Raw genomic sequence first — 16,757 nt, 5'->3', positions numbered from 1 at the left:
GTTTCAGCTCTTCCCCTTCAAAATGTCTTCTTACGGCTAACCGTTCTAATTGTTTCAAATCATTTGGAAAAACCGCTGTCACCGCAGGCAACTCCTATTCCGTCTTTTCATTAACGGATAATCCATATAAAAATCATCAGAAAATGCACCTACTTCTAGTAAAATGTCTTACTCTGTTTTTGATACTTTACTTAACAATGAATCAAATGATTGATGCAATGTTCACAATCACCACAATGGCTGATGCAGTCCAAGTTGGTGTAATGTAATGATTACTAATAAAATTGTTATCGAATTACGTTTCTCTAATGAATCCAAATATTTTTTTTATATTTTAAATTGCAATGCTCGTTCTTTGAATAATAAAGAGGACGAGCTATTTAATTTTCTAACAGCTAATAATATACACATAGTAGTTATTACTAAACTTTTTTGAAACCTGGATCCAAACTCAATAGAAATCCCAAACATTTTCGTAAAGATCGACTCGATGGGGCATGTGGGAGAGTTGTTATCATCATTCATAGGCGTATAAAATATCAACTTTTATCGTCATTTGAAACCAAAATTTTTGGGGGTTTCTTTTTAAACACAGCTTGGTAACTATACTTTCATAGCTGCCTATTCGCCATTTAAATGCACTGGGCAGCAAGTTAAATTGCTGCAAAATGACTCATGGAATTCCAACGGCAAAATTCTATTCGATGAGTGCTCTTCAGGATATTTCTCAATTCAATACACTGATTGATTGATTTTTCCTCTTTTAGATTGATTTGGTCTTAACCGACTCTAGCCACCTTTGTAACCAACTGGTTACTCACACTGATTTTGACTCTGACCATGTCCCTGTTAAATTTAAAATATCCCATGAAGCGATTCTTAATCCTATCAGCTAATAGCTATTAACTTGCAAAAATCACATTAAGGACATTCAAGCCGAATGTAACAAATATGTAAAATAATACATATGTAAAGAATAAAATCTAAACTTTTTCCTAAGAACAAGCTTTAAATCTTCAAACACATTTTTTGGTCAGCCATGCTGTACCAATATGGCCTAGCTGTTGTAATGCCAGGTAGAAAGCTCTGCAGCAGATTCAAAATAAAACTCTGAAAATGATTCTGAAACTCCCTACTTGGTATAGTCAAAATCAGTGTTTAAATTAGTTTTACTATATCATGATGATAGCGTTTTATTACACAGAACAACTAGATGTAAGAAATGAATGTAATGTTTGATAAAGAATTAAAAAAAATATTGTGGACATTCCTGAGGTCACTCAGGTACGTCTGGCGTAAAAATATTGTATAATATTGGCCCCAAAATGCTGCCTTGAGGAACACCAGCTCTTACAAGAAGACTTGGAGTTCTGATAATTAACCTGAAGTGTACGATTTGACAAATAACTTTGGATTATTCTAACAATGTAATTTGGAAAATAAAAGTTTTTCAATTTTAAAATCATGCATTCAAGCCAAACACTGTCGAATACTTTTTATATGTCTAGAAAAGCATGACCAGTAGAATAGCCTTCAGATTTGTTGGAACGAATAAAATGTGTTACACGTAAAAGATGATAAGTGGTCGAATGTCTATGTCGGAATCCGAACAGATCATTGGTAAAAATTGAATTTTCGTTGATGTGAACCATCATTATGTTCAAACTTTAAAACTGCATAGCAAACTTTTGAGCTTTTTCGTAATTAGTTAGTAGTAATTTATTTTCCTCTTTCAAGGGCAAAATTGGCTCCTGAGGTTTTTTTTCTAATTTATTTTTATTAATTTCCAAAATCTGGATTGGAGCCAAGGTCCAATTGAGATATTTTGATAATAAATCTTCGAGCTGTTTAGTAGAATACCTATAAGTAGATGAAAAAACCGAATTTAGTACTATACCTTTTAATTCCACTAGAGTTTGTATCCTTTGACAGATACGCGTATTTCGACCTCAACTGTAAGGCCGTCTTCAGTGTCGTGTACTAGACTCGACTGAGATATTTTATTTTCAAAATTTTTTAATTGAGTAAACCGTTTTACAATTTCTTTTTGTAGATCTTGTCATATAATTTTCATAACAGGATCACGGATTTTTAATATCTTTGGGTGACTTATAGTCACTTGAGAGACCTTTCAAGACGACTTTGAACAAACGTTTAGTTTTGTCATCCTAAGTAAAACAAATGTGCTTCTTCTCTTCAAGATGTTTGGGAAGAAGTTTGCGATCTTTAAGAGTTTCCGGCAAAACGCGAAAGACTCCTTTCTTTGCGATTTGGAAGGAAACCTTGATTCCCTCAAAGGAGTTCAAGATTTCCTGCCTAAATTCTCCAAATTCGGAACAACTGACCTCGATAGGCGTCACTATTTGTTTCCTCTCTTGAATCAAAAAGCCTGGGCTAAAGGCTGCTTCAATTTAGTGTTTGGAAAATTTATCCTAAGTATCAAACTGATTGCTCATTTTGATGCAATTATCAGCTTTAACCATTTCACCCTTGGAAGAAAATGCACATTTCGGAGAAACATCCTTTCTTCCATTATTTCCACGTTAAGTGATATTTCAATTCTGCTTTTTTGGAGGAAGTTGTGAATTCAAAGATCCGCCCTTCGTTTTGTTCGTAGTTGCAACCATGTTTAGTGAATAAACGAAAGAAGAAGAAACCTATATCCTTTAAAGTTAAAAGTGTAGCTACTACAAGCTGATTAGATGCTCTTTGGTTTTTAACTAAAGTCAATGTTCAGCATAATGAATTGAAATGAATAACAATTGAATCAAAAGTTATCGAACGATTCGAATGCTTTTAATACAACTGGTCAGGAATGCTTACTAATGTGCTGAACAAGACATTCTTCCTTCTATTGACAATCCAACAATCCATTGAGAACATGTAGTTGTGTAAAGTAGATTTTAGAAGTCTAACGTTTTAGCTTCTGCACAGTTCAGCTCATTGCAAATACAAAGCATGAATATGATTAAGAGCTGAATGAGTGTTTTATTAAATTAATATATTACTTAATCGAAGAAAATCCAAAATAACGTTAAATAACCACATCATTGGGCAATAAAAAAGAATTGCAAAAAAAAATCACACTACAGACAAATTTTCTAAGAATGTTCAGAATATCAGAAAATTGTATAATTATACACTGTTCGACAAAAAAAAGTCGATATGAATGCACAGAGACCGGACACCCCGGGCTTGAAAGTATAAAAATAAACAAAAATAATGGCGTTTTCAGAATGTTCGTGTCTGCCCCAGGTCATTTTTAAAATATGCTTGAACATTTTGCATTTTTTTTTATTGAAAAATCTAATCTAATCAATAAACCGACACAGTGTTTTATATTCAGGACAGCGGAATTCATGTGCCATATAATGTTTTCAACTTCAAATACATTATGAAGAGTTGTAATAAGATTTGCAGGGAGCCCTCCCCCCTTTTCTTGTACCCTCACCATTTTTAAAGTATCGCAAATGATGGAAATTTGATATACACGGGGTTGTCAAAATAACTGGGACAGGCAAAAATTGGGCCAACTTTGGAATGCTGTAACTTTGACAAAAATTTAACGATTTCAATTCTTTAAGAAGTACTGGATGGGTCAACTAATCTAGTTTTGAGGTGCATCCACGGAGATGAACTATGACCACCGGATACCGGTGATAATCCGGATTTCCGGAAGCATGTCTTATGCAGTAAATTTATGACGTCTTTTTAGCAAAGGTCTCGGCTAAAAAATCAAAATTTTACTACACATGAAGATAGAAGATCAAATTCTGAAGCGATTGGTGCGCCAAGTATTAATATCGGTCCAGAAACAACCTATTACCTGTATTAATATCGATCCAGAAACAACCAATATATGGCCATTTCCCCGGAATCGGTGCCGGTAGTGGATCCGAATTGGGATCAAACAATTTATTCACTCAAAATATATCGCGCAATATTGTTTTCTCCCTAGCTTATCATAAAATACCCTATTATAAATTGAAAATGAGTCTTGTACAGATTTGGCCACTCTTGGCGCCGCCAAGTGCCCCGGGGGAACCTTGCATAGGGGACATTTCAATTTTGACACCAAAGCATATCATGCGACGGCTCATTCTTCATGTCTTGTCGTAAATAGGGCAACTGTAGACTCAAAATGGATAGTTGACTACAGTGACTACTTCCGGGACCACCGGATGTCCCCGAGGGAACCTGTAATTAGGGACAATTGAAATTGAAATCCAATACATATCGTGCGATGGTTCATTTTTCATGTCTCGTGCTAAATAGGGCTATTGTAGACCTCAATTTTTCTCGACGATTCTCAATCCTATCAACTCCACTTTCAATTATTTTCGAGCCGATTGGAATATATATGAAACATATATTGACTCTAACCTTGATGTTAACATGTCTTTACAATCAAAACATGATATTGACAATGCTCTTGAAACTTTAACAAATTCCATTGTTCAAGCCAAGAGCATTGCAATTCCAAAATTTGAAACCGTGATTATAGACGATGATCTTAAACTCTTGATCCGCCTTAAAAACGTGAGGAGAAGGCAATTTCAACGCACTCGCGATCCTGCTATGGAAATTATATGGCAGGACTTGCAGAAAGAAATCAAGAAACGTTTTTCTCAATTAAGAAACAAAAATTTTGAAAATAATTTTCTCAATTGAACCCTGGCTCTGAGCCCTTTCGGAAATTATCTAAAATTTAAAAAAAAAATGAAAAAGGAAAACAAATTATTACTAACTAATTGCGAAAAAGCTCAAAAACTTGCTATGCACTTTGAAAGCGCGCACAATTTTAATTTAGGACTTACTAGTCCAACTGAAAATCAAGTTACTCAGGACTCCGAAAATATTCTCAGTCAAGAGAACGTTTTAGAAAATTCCTGTGAGACTGATTTGGAAGAAATAAGAACTATTATTAAAAAATTCAAAAATATGAAAGCTCCTGGCGATGATGGAATTTTCTACATCTCATCAAGAAACTTCCAGAAAGTAGCTTATCATTTTTAGTTGATATATTTAACAAATGTTTTCAATTAGCATATTTTCCTGACAAATGGAAAAATGCTAAGGATGTTCCAATTTTAAAACCAGACAAAAATCCAGCAGAAGCTTCTAGCTATTTGCCAATCAGTTTGATTTCCTACATTAGTAAACTTTTTGAAAAGGTTATTTTGAACAGAATGATGGCCCACATCAACGAAAATTCAATTTTTGCCAATTAACAGTTTGGATTCCGCCATGGACATTCGACCACTCATCAAATTTTACGTGTAACAAATTTGATCCGTTCCAACAAATCTGAAGGCTATTCTACTGGTCATGCTCTTCTAGACATAGAAAAAGCATTCGACAGTGTTTGGCATGAAGGTTTGATTGTAACATTGAAAAACTTAAATTTTCCAACATACATTGTTAGAATAATTCAAAGTTATTTGTCAAATCGTACACTTCAGGTTAATTATCAGAACTCCAGATCTGAAAGACTTCCTGTAAGAGCTGGTGTTCCCCAATGCAGCATTTTGGGACCAATATTATACAATATTTTCACATCTGACTTACCTGAGTTACCTCAGGGATGTCAAAAATCCTTGTTTGCGGATGACACAGGCCTCTCCGCCAAAGGACGAAGGCTGCGTGTCATCTGTATTCGATTGCAAAAAAGTTTGGATATTTTTTCTTCATACTTTCAAAAATGGAAGATTTCTCCTAATACTTCCAAAACTCAACTAATAATATTCTCACATAAAACAAAAGCTCTTTATTTGATACCTTCAAGTACGCATGTTGTCACGATGAGAGAGGTTCCAATAAATTGGTCAGATGAAGTTAAGTATCTAGGGCTCATACTAGATAAGAATTTAACTTTCAAAAATCACATTGAGGGCATTCAAGCCAAATGTAATAAATATGTAAAATGTCTCTATCCCCTTATTAATAGAAAATGAAAATTTTGTCTTAAGAACAAGCTTTTGATATTCAAACAAATTTCCAGGCCAGCCATGTTGTATGCTTTACCAATATGGACAAGCTGTTGTAATACCAGGAAGAAAGCTCTGCAGAGAATTCAAAATAAAATTTTGAAAATGATTCTGAAGCTTCCTCCCTGGTATAGTACCAATGAGTTACATAGAATATCCAATGTTGAAACATTGGAACAAATGTCAAATGGAATAATTAATAATTTCAGGCAAAAATCGGTGCAATCTTCTATTGCCACGATTAATGCGTTATATATTTAAGTTAAGTTAGGTTAACTAAATTAAACACGTGTTCTTTTCCTCTTATAAACAGGTGAAATCAACTCACCTGTAAAAAATCTGAACTGCTACGGCAAATGAAATGTAATATGTTGTTAACAAAATGTTAATAAAATCTTAAATTTGTTTAACCAAATTAGGATGATAGTGTTGTCTAATAACACAGAACACCTAGATATAAGAAATAATTGTAATGTGTGGAATGATACTAATGAGGAAATTAAAAAAAACGACTCTTTACTATCACGACAACTAATTTATTGCCCACCACCGAGAGGCAGTGCTTCTGCTCGGTGGGGATTACTACTCGTTACAATCACAACTTACAACTAAATTTACACGTGATACGGTGCCTCTTTTATACACGAGAGGTAATACGGATATCTTCTGCAAAAGTGAAGTGAAGTGTTAAAGTTCAATTATTGTTTTTTTTTTATAACGGATTGGCTCATTGCTTTACAATTAAATGATGCGCCGACAGACTAGGATCGCGCAGCCTAATGCTACAGCATGAAAGCAATTGGGCTGCTTGCTGCTAGCTGGGACAAACGAAGAGAAATTGAATGCACACTACGCTGCTGCAGTATAAGAGTGCCCTCACAATATCGCTCACCGTGAGGGATACGAGAAATACACACAAGGGATGGTACACAAATTATGTCACGCTAAATTTCGAATTTTTTGACCCCCTCCCCCCCACGTTTCCCGTCACGTTTTTTGTATGAGTCCTTAGAAAATTTTGTAAGGCTTGTTACGCTTAGCTTGACCCCCCCTTGAAGCGTGACGTAATTTGTGCATGACCCCCAACATACATTCAATTTCCAGTACGATTAGCAGTACGGATAGATAGACAAGAGCGAAGCGCACGGCTTCACCATGAATATCGCTGTTCTGGGCCTTCTGCTACAAGAGTAACAATCAGTAGTTTGGCAGTAGACTGATACTGTATTGAACGCTACTGCGCTGCTATGGGAGAAGTCTATTATTCTTGCTACTATTTAGGCAAATTTTCCCGCTCAATTAACGGCTATATCACATTTGAACTTTGATCATGTTTGATGTTCACTTAGTCAAAAATAAACGCCCATGGATTTTGTTTGTTTACATTGGGGTTGTTTCTATTTGTCACTTTGGAAGGGACACGGAGAAGAAAGCCCAAAGCACCGCGATCTACAAGTCATGAAATTCATAAATTGATTAGGCCATGATATCAGGATCACAAATCAAGGTCCCTGCTATCATCATCAATGTCCCATAGAACAGGTCCGAGTCTTGGTATGTGTTTGCTTGTATCAGTCACGAAAAAGATGTAAACGAAACGATTGGCTGACGGTGACGAAAAGCATGCTAAAAATGTTGTTCGCGGCTTGCCAAACAGGACGTCATCTTCGGCAAATTCGTGAACTTTCAGTTCATCGAAGTTGACATTGCACAACTACAATTTCAAAACATAAGTTATCACAAATACTGATTTGATGCTTCGGCCACACCTTTTATTACCCCACATCGAGTCATACACATGATTCTTCATTAGGCTGTGAGGTTCGCTTTAATTCCTTTGTTCTCTTGACTTCTACTGCAAGTCCTGTGTTAGTGCTGTCTCACTCTCGCATTTGACTTGAAAACAAGGCTAACATTTTATAGCGCGCACAGCCTTATAAACGACAACACTAAGCGGTGTCTTTTGCTTCAACTCATTCGTATCGATCACCCACAATTCAACATGACGAAGTGGTTGTGTGGTAGAGCACGAGGCTGTCAATCGGAAAGGTTCTTGGTTCGAATCTAGCACTAGCTTGCGTTTTTATTTTTGTCGATCATATAAGGATACGCGAGTCATTAACATGCCAACAAAAACATAACGCGTGTGTTGCGTTACGGTAATCTAACACATGGCATCGTGAATCCAAATATTGGTGAAATTACGCTGGAATCATGATATCAGGATTAAAGTATATAGGGGTATTAGGGGCATAATGGACACACTAATCAAATACTTATTTCAAGACCATAAAATGGAAATATTTTTCGGTTACTCTTAGCTGATTACCAAATTCATTTATGGTGAAGAAAATCATACAAGATACACTGCGGAACACGTTTTTGTCTCGAGCACCAAGATACCGCTATTCACTTAAATAAGAGTTGCTGAATCCATTGCCGTTTTAAAAAATATCATAGCACGTCTAGTTTTTGAGATAGGGTAACCAATATATTTTGGACCTCTACATATTTTGGACCCCCTGGGCCATTTTCCTGCAGTATATAGGGGTATTAGGGGCATAATGGACACACTAATCAAATACTTATTTCAAGACCATAAAATGGAAATATTTTTCAGTTACTCTTAGCTGATTACCAAATTCATTTATGGTGAAGAAAATCATACAAGATACACTGCGATACACATATTTTGGACCCCCTGGGCCATTTTCCTGCAAATTTCCCAGATTAAATCGAAAGACCAACTCAATTCGCATGTTATTTGGAAAGATAGGACTATTCCGCACTTGCATCAACCGTTTGTACAAAGAAAATTTGTTTATTTTACCTGAAATTAATTTAATTTAATCGGTTCATCCATGCAACCGTTACAACACGTTACACACAGAAATTGAAGTCGTCAGAAATTTTCCAAATGTAAACAAAAGCTTTTTTCAAATTTCTGAACTACAAGCGTAGAATTTCTTCGGTTCTCCATTGTCAATCGATTGATTAGACTATGGGCAAGCATATTATACAAACAGTGTCGTGGACTTTTTCGCCAAACGATAAAAAATGCCGGGGGTCCAAAATATATACTTTGAGGGTCCAAAATGTATTGGTGTGTTCAAAATAATGAAAAACAGTGCTTCACAATTTAATTATTTTCGACGTTTTTTGGATCCCTAATGATCGTATGGGCATTTTATCTCGTAGAGGAAGTTTATCTCTACATTTTGCCATGTTTTTTGACTTGGTTACGCTGTGCAATTAATTAATAGGGACAAAAAACTAAAATCACTTCCTTAGGGGGTCCAAAATACGACCGTTACCCTATTGGCTGTTAAAAATGCAATTTTTGACTATTTCAGTCAACTTGCATGCTAGTTTGTCAGCTTGTATGGTGGGGGACGGACCTGATGTAGTGGTTAGAACACACGCCTCTCACGCCGAGGACCTGGGATCGAATCCCATCCCCGATATAGTCACTAAAAATTTCAGTGACGACTTCCTTCGGAAGGGAAGTAAAGCCGTTGGTCCCGAGATGAACTAGCCCAGGGCTAAAAATCTCGTTTAGAAAGAAAGAAAAAAAAAGCTTGTATGGTAATTTATTTGCTTAATTTGCCACAGAATACAAACTGCATGTATATAACAATACTTATCAACAAAGTTCATAGTACTTTTGATGCTTAAAAGTTATTTTTCGATGGTTTAGAAGAGTATTGTATTTTGCCATATAAGAGAAACGAATAATTTTGTATGGAACCTGCAAGCACGTTGAAAAAAGCAATTTTATCTAAATTTAATTATGCAATTTCAACTAAATTATGTCTGAAATGAAGAGTCATATTTTGCATGCATCACAAAAATGTTTGACAAATCGTCATTTAAATTTCATGTAAACATCATAGAAAACATTGTTTTATACAACTTTGGCGACCTGTAGCTGAAAATTGTGACGTGCTGGAAAATTTCTGAGAACGGCATCAGATACAGCAACCCCAAATCTACTAGAGACACATAATTTCATCCTTGATACAAGCAAAAATGTTATTTTTGTTACGCTGTGATATCAGAAAAAAAAAAAACGAGATAGACTAATGTGTCAAAATCAGAGCTGGTAAAAGTCGGGGTATCGGGGTATCGGGGCAAAATTACACATTAGCAAGAAAAACTGCCCTAGGTTAGTAACTTTCCTCAAAAATCAGATTCTTTCTCCCAAGGCAGTGAAATTTGGAATTGAGAAAAAAAAAAAACAAATTTCAGAGGACAATTGAAGCTAAACATAATCTTTCATACCGTCAAACTGTGCATATGTAATGCAGATTTTACACAGTGAATTATAGTTTTATGAAATATGTATATTCTTAGAGAATGGACACCCCCTATTTCGCCCGAATGTTCATTATGCTCCTAATTCTCATACCCTAATAGTGTTTGAAACATGATACGTTCAGTTCAATTATAATTATAAAAAATAATAATTATTTACAATGCATTGTTGATGCGTTTAGCTTTGAGCATACATATCCCGGTTATTTTGCTTGTCCCAGGTTTCAGGACAAAAAAAAGAAGCTTATCGCGGGAAATCCCAAAAACTCAATATTGGGCATCAGGTTTTAATAAGCAATAGTTTTAAAAGTATGTCAAGCGTATACATAAAACTCTGCTTAACGTTGTTTATCTGTGACAATAGATCAAAAAGAATATTTCAAAATTATTTCACTAAATTGACAGAAAATTTCAGGCATTCACATAGTTTTAGAGAGAAAAATATGGAAAAGTTGTAACATATTGTTGTTAACTTTCATTAAAACTGATATTTTGAAAAAAATGTGATTAGCAAGAAGGATTACCTACAGTTTTGATCTTTTTACATTTCGGAGTCCCATCAGGTGAAGTGAGAAGAAAAAGGTTCCTTTGACAATTCTTATCCATCTATGGCTTAGTTTGAAATATGTTGCATACAATAGCACAAGAGCGATAATTTAGAAACCCAAAACATGCAAAAGAAAGAAATACTTAAAATAACTGAAAACATCATTTATGCAAATGTACAACAGAAGTTTGTTATACTCTGAAAGGTATCGGGACTACATTTTTTGTTGATAAAACTCTGATTTTCCTGAAAAGTAATAAATAAAGTTCGTGCTCATAGCAAGAAAACCTCAATTTCGCAAAGGAAAATCAATGAAAAAGCTGATGAGAGTTTGGGAAACTTTTGATTATTGTTGTTGCAAATTTAATTTTGTTAGTAACGTGATGCCACAAACTCATGTTGCGATTCCTCTGCCATGAGATTCACAACATGATTTTGTGACATCACGTAACTAATAAAATTCAATTTGCAACAACAATAATCGTTGTTCAGTCAAAACTTGAATGATATTTGTAGGGTGGAAATAAAGCTTATAAAAAAAAATCAGGACGCTCTTTCTAAAAATAGTAATTTATTTTCTGTCCGTTATGCTTATTTTCCAATTTTATCAAATAAACATAGAGTGTTCAAATAATAGTGGTTTTAGTTTATTTTGTTGAAGTTTAGTTCATTTCAGTAATCCCGGAATTTTTAGGACGTTAGAAATTATATCCTGGGATAAAAGTAATCCAGAAATTTGTCAAATCTCTGATTTGTTTTGTTCCGAGATGTCCTGGGATTTTTTTTTTAAAGGCACTCTGTGCTCGTGGCCACTACTGTGCCGGAATCAGTTGATCTGTAGCTGCTTTACCGATACAGATCTATTTTTAACTTATCTATATTTACATCTACTTTCACTCTCTCCTACTCTTTTACTCTCACACCGAGCAGGTAGGAGTGAGCTCTGCTGTTAGTGAGGCTAACTGCCTGCGAAGAGGGTCAGTTTGTCTCAGTCACCATCTGATACTGACGGAGGATGAATGTGCTCCCCTAAGCACGGTCCTGCGAGAGGCGTCTTCTGGTGGCTGGACGGGTTTTTTGTGGAGGGGCTGGGAATGGAGGCTGACCTTCCGGTTATGAAGCGAAAGCGTAACCTCAAGGCTACAGACCCCCCTATGTCCTGGGATTAAAATACTATTTTAGACGCGTGGCTACAAAGCTTAAACATCCCCACATCGATCAAAACGATCAAAGATCAACTGATGGAACATACACTTGGTAGTTGCCACTTCGTTATCAATCAGGAGAATCACTCAGATGGAGCTTAGGTTTGCAGCTTTTTAACCATATTTAATGGACAATCACTCTACCCTTAATATTTTTAGATTGATAACGGTACCGGCCACGTCCTTATATTCATCGGGGAGAGGAAGGAATGTTAACTAGATAGCCGCTGTTACTAAGAAACTGATAAATCTTCTGCTTTTCCCACTGCCACCTTGGAAGTAAAAGTGTTTTGTTAGTGATGGATGAGGATTTGACCATAAGGATACCACTTTGGTAAACGACTAAGGCTCAAGAATCCATCATTCAATCATCAGGCTTCGTAGCCGTGCGGTTAGTGTCGTAAGGCATTTAGTCGCATCGTGTCTAGGTGTGTGGGTTCGATTCCCGCTTCAGTCCGGTTATCTTTCGTAGGAAATGTTTTCCGATTGTGCCACTGGGCGTTGCATGCTTTTTCATTGTCTAGTGTAGTGCTTCCTTCAAAGGGCGAAATGCTCACTGGAAGCATTAACGTGTAAGTGTCTTTAAAAAACAGTTTTTCAGTTTAAATTTAAAGAAATCCTCATGAAAATCTATCATTGCATTATAGATAGCAAGTGTAATGCAATGATAGATTTTCATGAACATTGCTTCAAATTTGAGCGAAAAAAACTGGTTTTGAAACATTGTAAAATGATGATGGTTATTTTCCTCTAATGTTGATTTATCCAATTCTACCGCTAGATACAACTGATGATGTTTTGATGTCATTACCAAGGATGACGCAGATAGATAGAGAAAGGGAGCTATTAGGCGGCATCCACAAATTACGTAACGCTCGAAGGGGGGGGAGGGGGTAGGCTCAAGCGTTACGACTCATACAAAAATTTTAAAATTTCCATACAAAAAGCGTTACGGAGGGGGGGGGGAGGGGGTCGAAAATTTCCAATTTTAGCGTTACGTAATAAATGGATGCCGCCTTAAGAATTATATGAGAAAGGGATGGGCCTGGGCTTTAACCCACGACATTCTGTATGGGAAGCAGAAGCGATAGTCATTAGACTATCAACCCCGTCTTGAATGGATGTTTAACCACACATCATAGATATCAAAAACTACTAGTTATTTATTCAAATTGAAGGTGTGCATCGGATAGAACATGTGATTAGCTGTTGTTATTATGCTAATAAATCAATAAACCATACATTTATCATTAGGGCTAATGTAAAGATTGTAATAATTTTGCTGTATATGAGAATATATAACATTTCGTCAAGCTGTTTTAAGATGTTTACATACACTACTCGCCAAAAGAATGGGATCGCCTAAACGAGTATTGGAACACTCATTTTATATATTGAAACCCTCAGAAAAATTTAGTATCACTGGGTATCGTTAGTTATTGTTGTAATGAAACTAAACTTTCCGGACACGGAAAAACAGTTTACCTAATTTTTGAGTTGAATTTACCTAAAATTAAGTATATCGATTATTCTATCAACCCAAAATTCGGAATTCCCTCTCTTCCCCACCAATGTTGTCAAACATAGAGAGAGCTGCTCCTTCCCAAAAGGGGTAGTTTGACACAGTTGAATGAACTCAATTTTGCGTAGAATCAAACCAAATTTAAGCAAATTTTTCTTATGGCTTCAAAGGCAAAGTATCTAATGGAGGCCTTGGAAATTTATCTAAATTTGGGTTATTGGGCTCAACAATGGTTTTACATAGAGAAACTTAAAAGTAGATGGAGTACCGTGTACCTTTTAATTCCGCTCCTAAATGCTTATCTTTGACAGATACGCGTATTTCGACTACCACTTGCAGTCTTCTTCAGTGTCAGTTACTCAGTGGATACGAGTAACTGACACTGAAGAAGACTGCAAGTGGTAGTCGAAATACGCGTATCTGTCAAAGATAAGCATTTAGGAGCGGAATTAAAAGGTACACGGTACTCCATCTACTTTTAAGTTTCTCTATTTGAGATTCTGCTCAGAGGATTCGAACATTCATTAAAGAGAATGGTTTTACGTTGAAACAGTTCAGGATTGAGTAGATCCGCGTTACCTCGAGTTATTGCAATATTCGGAATTCCCTCTCTTTCCCACCAATGTTGTCAAACATAGAGAGAGCTGCTCCTTCCGAATAGGGGTAGTTTGGCACAGTTGAATGAACTCAATTTTGCTTAGAATCAAACCAAATTTAAGTAAATTTTTCTTATGGCTTCAAAGGCAAAGTATCTAATGGAGGCCTTGGAAATTTATCTAAATTTGGGTTATTGGGCTCAACAATGGTTTTACGTTGAAACAGTTCAGGATTGAGTAGATCCGCGTTACCTCGAGTTATTGCAATATTCAAAACGAGTAATATTCGGTGAAGCTATTTCATACTTTCGGCGGGTAGTGTACACAATTTGAATGATAAACTAGAAAAAAATACATCTGATCTGGTTTAGAAGGTGTGGAACATGGCTTTCATGCCGTGAATTGATCAAATATGGTCAAAATGTCAAATAAACCATTAATCTAATGTAAGTTTTTGGGCTGTTCCTTATTAGTTAAATTTTGCATAACACTTACATTGTTACATATAAATTTACTGATATTTCAGATAATTTTTCACTGCCCATAAGAGCATAACTGTCCCATAAGGTGAAATAAAACATTGAGAAAACGTCGCTCAATGTTTAAATTTTGTCATCTCATATATGTCTACATTTGTGCATATTCATATTTGCACAGCTTACTGTTATGGCGATTGAAGGTTCGTATAGAGAGAGACACAACCTTTTCAAACAAAATGTGTTGATTGTTGAATGCTTAGTTCAGTATATATTATAGCAAGAGTCTTTCGATAAAAAAAGGTTTGGGTATGAAAATCCATACGGGACAGTTCTATTTTCATGGGCATAATACAGTTCTTAACATTTAATTACCAGCGCTCCAGAACGAGCCGAATTGTAGCACTAGAATAATCTTGAAAAAATAAAAAAAATCCAAAATACTTAAAATTAATAATACCACACGAAGATTGATCCTTACCGCTGATTATATTAGTTGTTGAAAAATTGTAAAAATCGAACAAAATATGAAAAATAAAGAAGAACTTTGCAGAAATAATAATCGCGAGAATTTGACCTTCACACTCGATAAATCAGTCTACAATCTGCACGGCTCTACAATGAGCCAGATTCTACTATATATGAGAGTCAACTAAACATATCCAAACAATCATGACGATTGACAATGTATCAGGAAAAACTATACACAGGGTATTAATGGATATCATTGAGTTTTGTATTGATGATTATTGTGAAGTTGTATGTGACTAATAACGTTTACTGATATAACCAATTTATACCGTTTACCTTGAGTTTGACTTTTTCTAGCTGTTTTCTTTTCCTTCATCCAGGGATATTCTGGAACAGAGTCCAAATTTTCAGTAGACCCTACTGGATAGCCTTGGGATATTAATTTAGGACTCTCTGAATCAATGTGGGTTAAGAACTCGGCCATCGATGGTTGAGAATTTATAAATCCACTTTCATTTTGCATCCAATAAGACGAATCCGGATGCACTTGATTCTGTTGAGGCACTGTTTCCGCATTAGTAGAACTTTGAGTAGCACATCTTATAGGCTTATCACACAAAAGAGCTTTACGATTTAAACGAGTATTAGAAGCATTCAATGGGGATCGAGATTGAGATGTCGTCGCGTCTGGTTCCACTAGAACATTTCCTTGTAATGATGCCAAACCCGTTGTTTCAGGCTTAACTTGCGATCCAATATGGTCAGCCGTGCTGCAAACTTCTTGCATTGTGGCAACTTAATATGATCTTCGGCCTAGCACAAATAGCTTCAGTAATTCACCATTGCATACACTCTATGTCACACTTTATTCCACCTCATATATCAATCATCATTATCGATTTTTACGAAAAATTCACTTTAAATTTGATTCTTATTTAATATGGTATACATATAACAGTGCTTTACAAAAACGAGGATTATATCTCCTCTTTCACTTTTCACTGAACGATTCTGGGCAACTGTTAAAAACACTCGGTATTGCTGAATATGGTATCATTGAATGATACATATGATTTTGAATTTCACAGCAGAAACTTTAATTGTTTTATATTTCAGCAGAAAGTGCCTATCCAAGGAACGATGCGACCGTAATATCCAGCTTTGCGTAGTGAACTGACATAAAACCAACATGTGTAAACTTACGAACCGCTTGTTCAGTCAAGATGCCGAGTGCATTTTTTATTGAATTACCATGAAAGAGGGCGTTTACAAACGGTTGGTTTTCGTGCTATCTGGTATACATCACTTGCTTTGGCATCACATTAAAAAAATAAAACAGCACATTACGGCGAAACAGCTCGCATCGTGTGTTGCAGTGGGCGGAGCTAAGTGTAGCCGAAGTTTTCACACGAGAGTAATACTGCGAGAGAGTAGACAACAAATAAAGAGACATCGAATATACTTGGAATGCTTAGGAAAGATAGTGTTATTTTGAGTTTGGCTATATAACAACTATATTTAGAGCTTTTAACTAATTCCAAAAAGGACAATCTTTACCTTCTACAGCCACAATTTTGCCAGGTTTATTTATTGTAAGTTTGAAGTAATGATTTTCATGACCTTCATAAACTTACTGTGA

General features: G+C 35.7%; 1 protein-coding gene across 1 annotated transcript in view; it reads right to left on the bottom strand.

The window, feature by feature from the left end:
- LOC5566256 (homeotic protein proboscipedia) overlaps positions 1 to 16,298 on the bottom strand; it is a gene marked incomplete at its 3' end in the record, with an annotated part of 51,979 nt that extends 35,681 nt beyond the window's left edge. The window contains exon 1 of the mRNA XM_021838516.1: positions 15,455 to 16,298. Within this exon, the coding sequence (XP_021694208.1) occupies positions 15,455 to 15,905 (451 nt within the window). The remainder of the gene's footprint in view (positions 1 to 15,454) is intronic.
- Between the last annotated feature and the right edge of the window lie 459 nt (positions 16,299 to 16,757).

This window comes from Aedes aegypti, chromosome 1 (assembly GCF_002204515.2).
Source record: "Aedes aegypti strain LVP_AGWG chromosome 1, AaegL5.0 Primary Assembly, whole genome shotgun sequence".
Lineage (NCBI taxonomy): Eukaryota > Metazoa > Arthropoda > Insecta > Diptera > Culicidae > Aedes > Aedes aegypti.
Note: the sequence above shows the minus strand (reverse complement) of the source record. Positions and strands in the feature narration are given on the sequence as shown.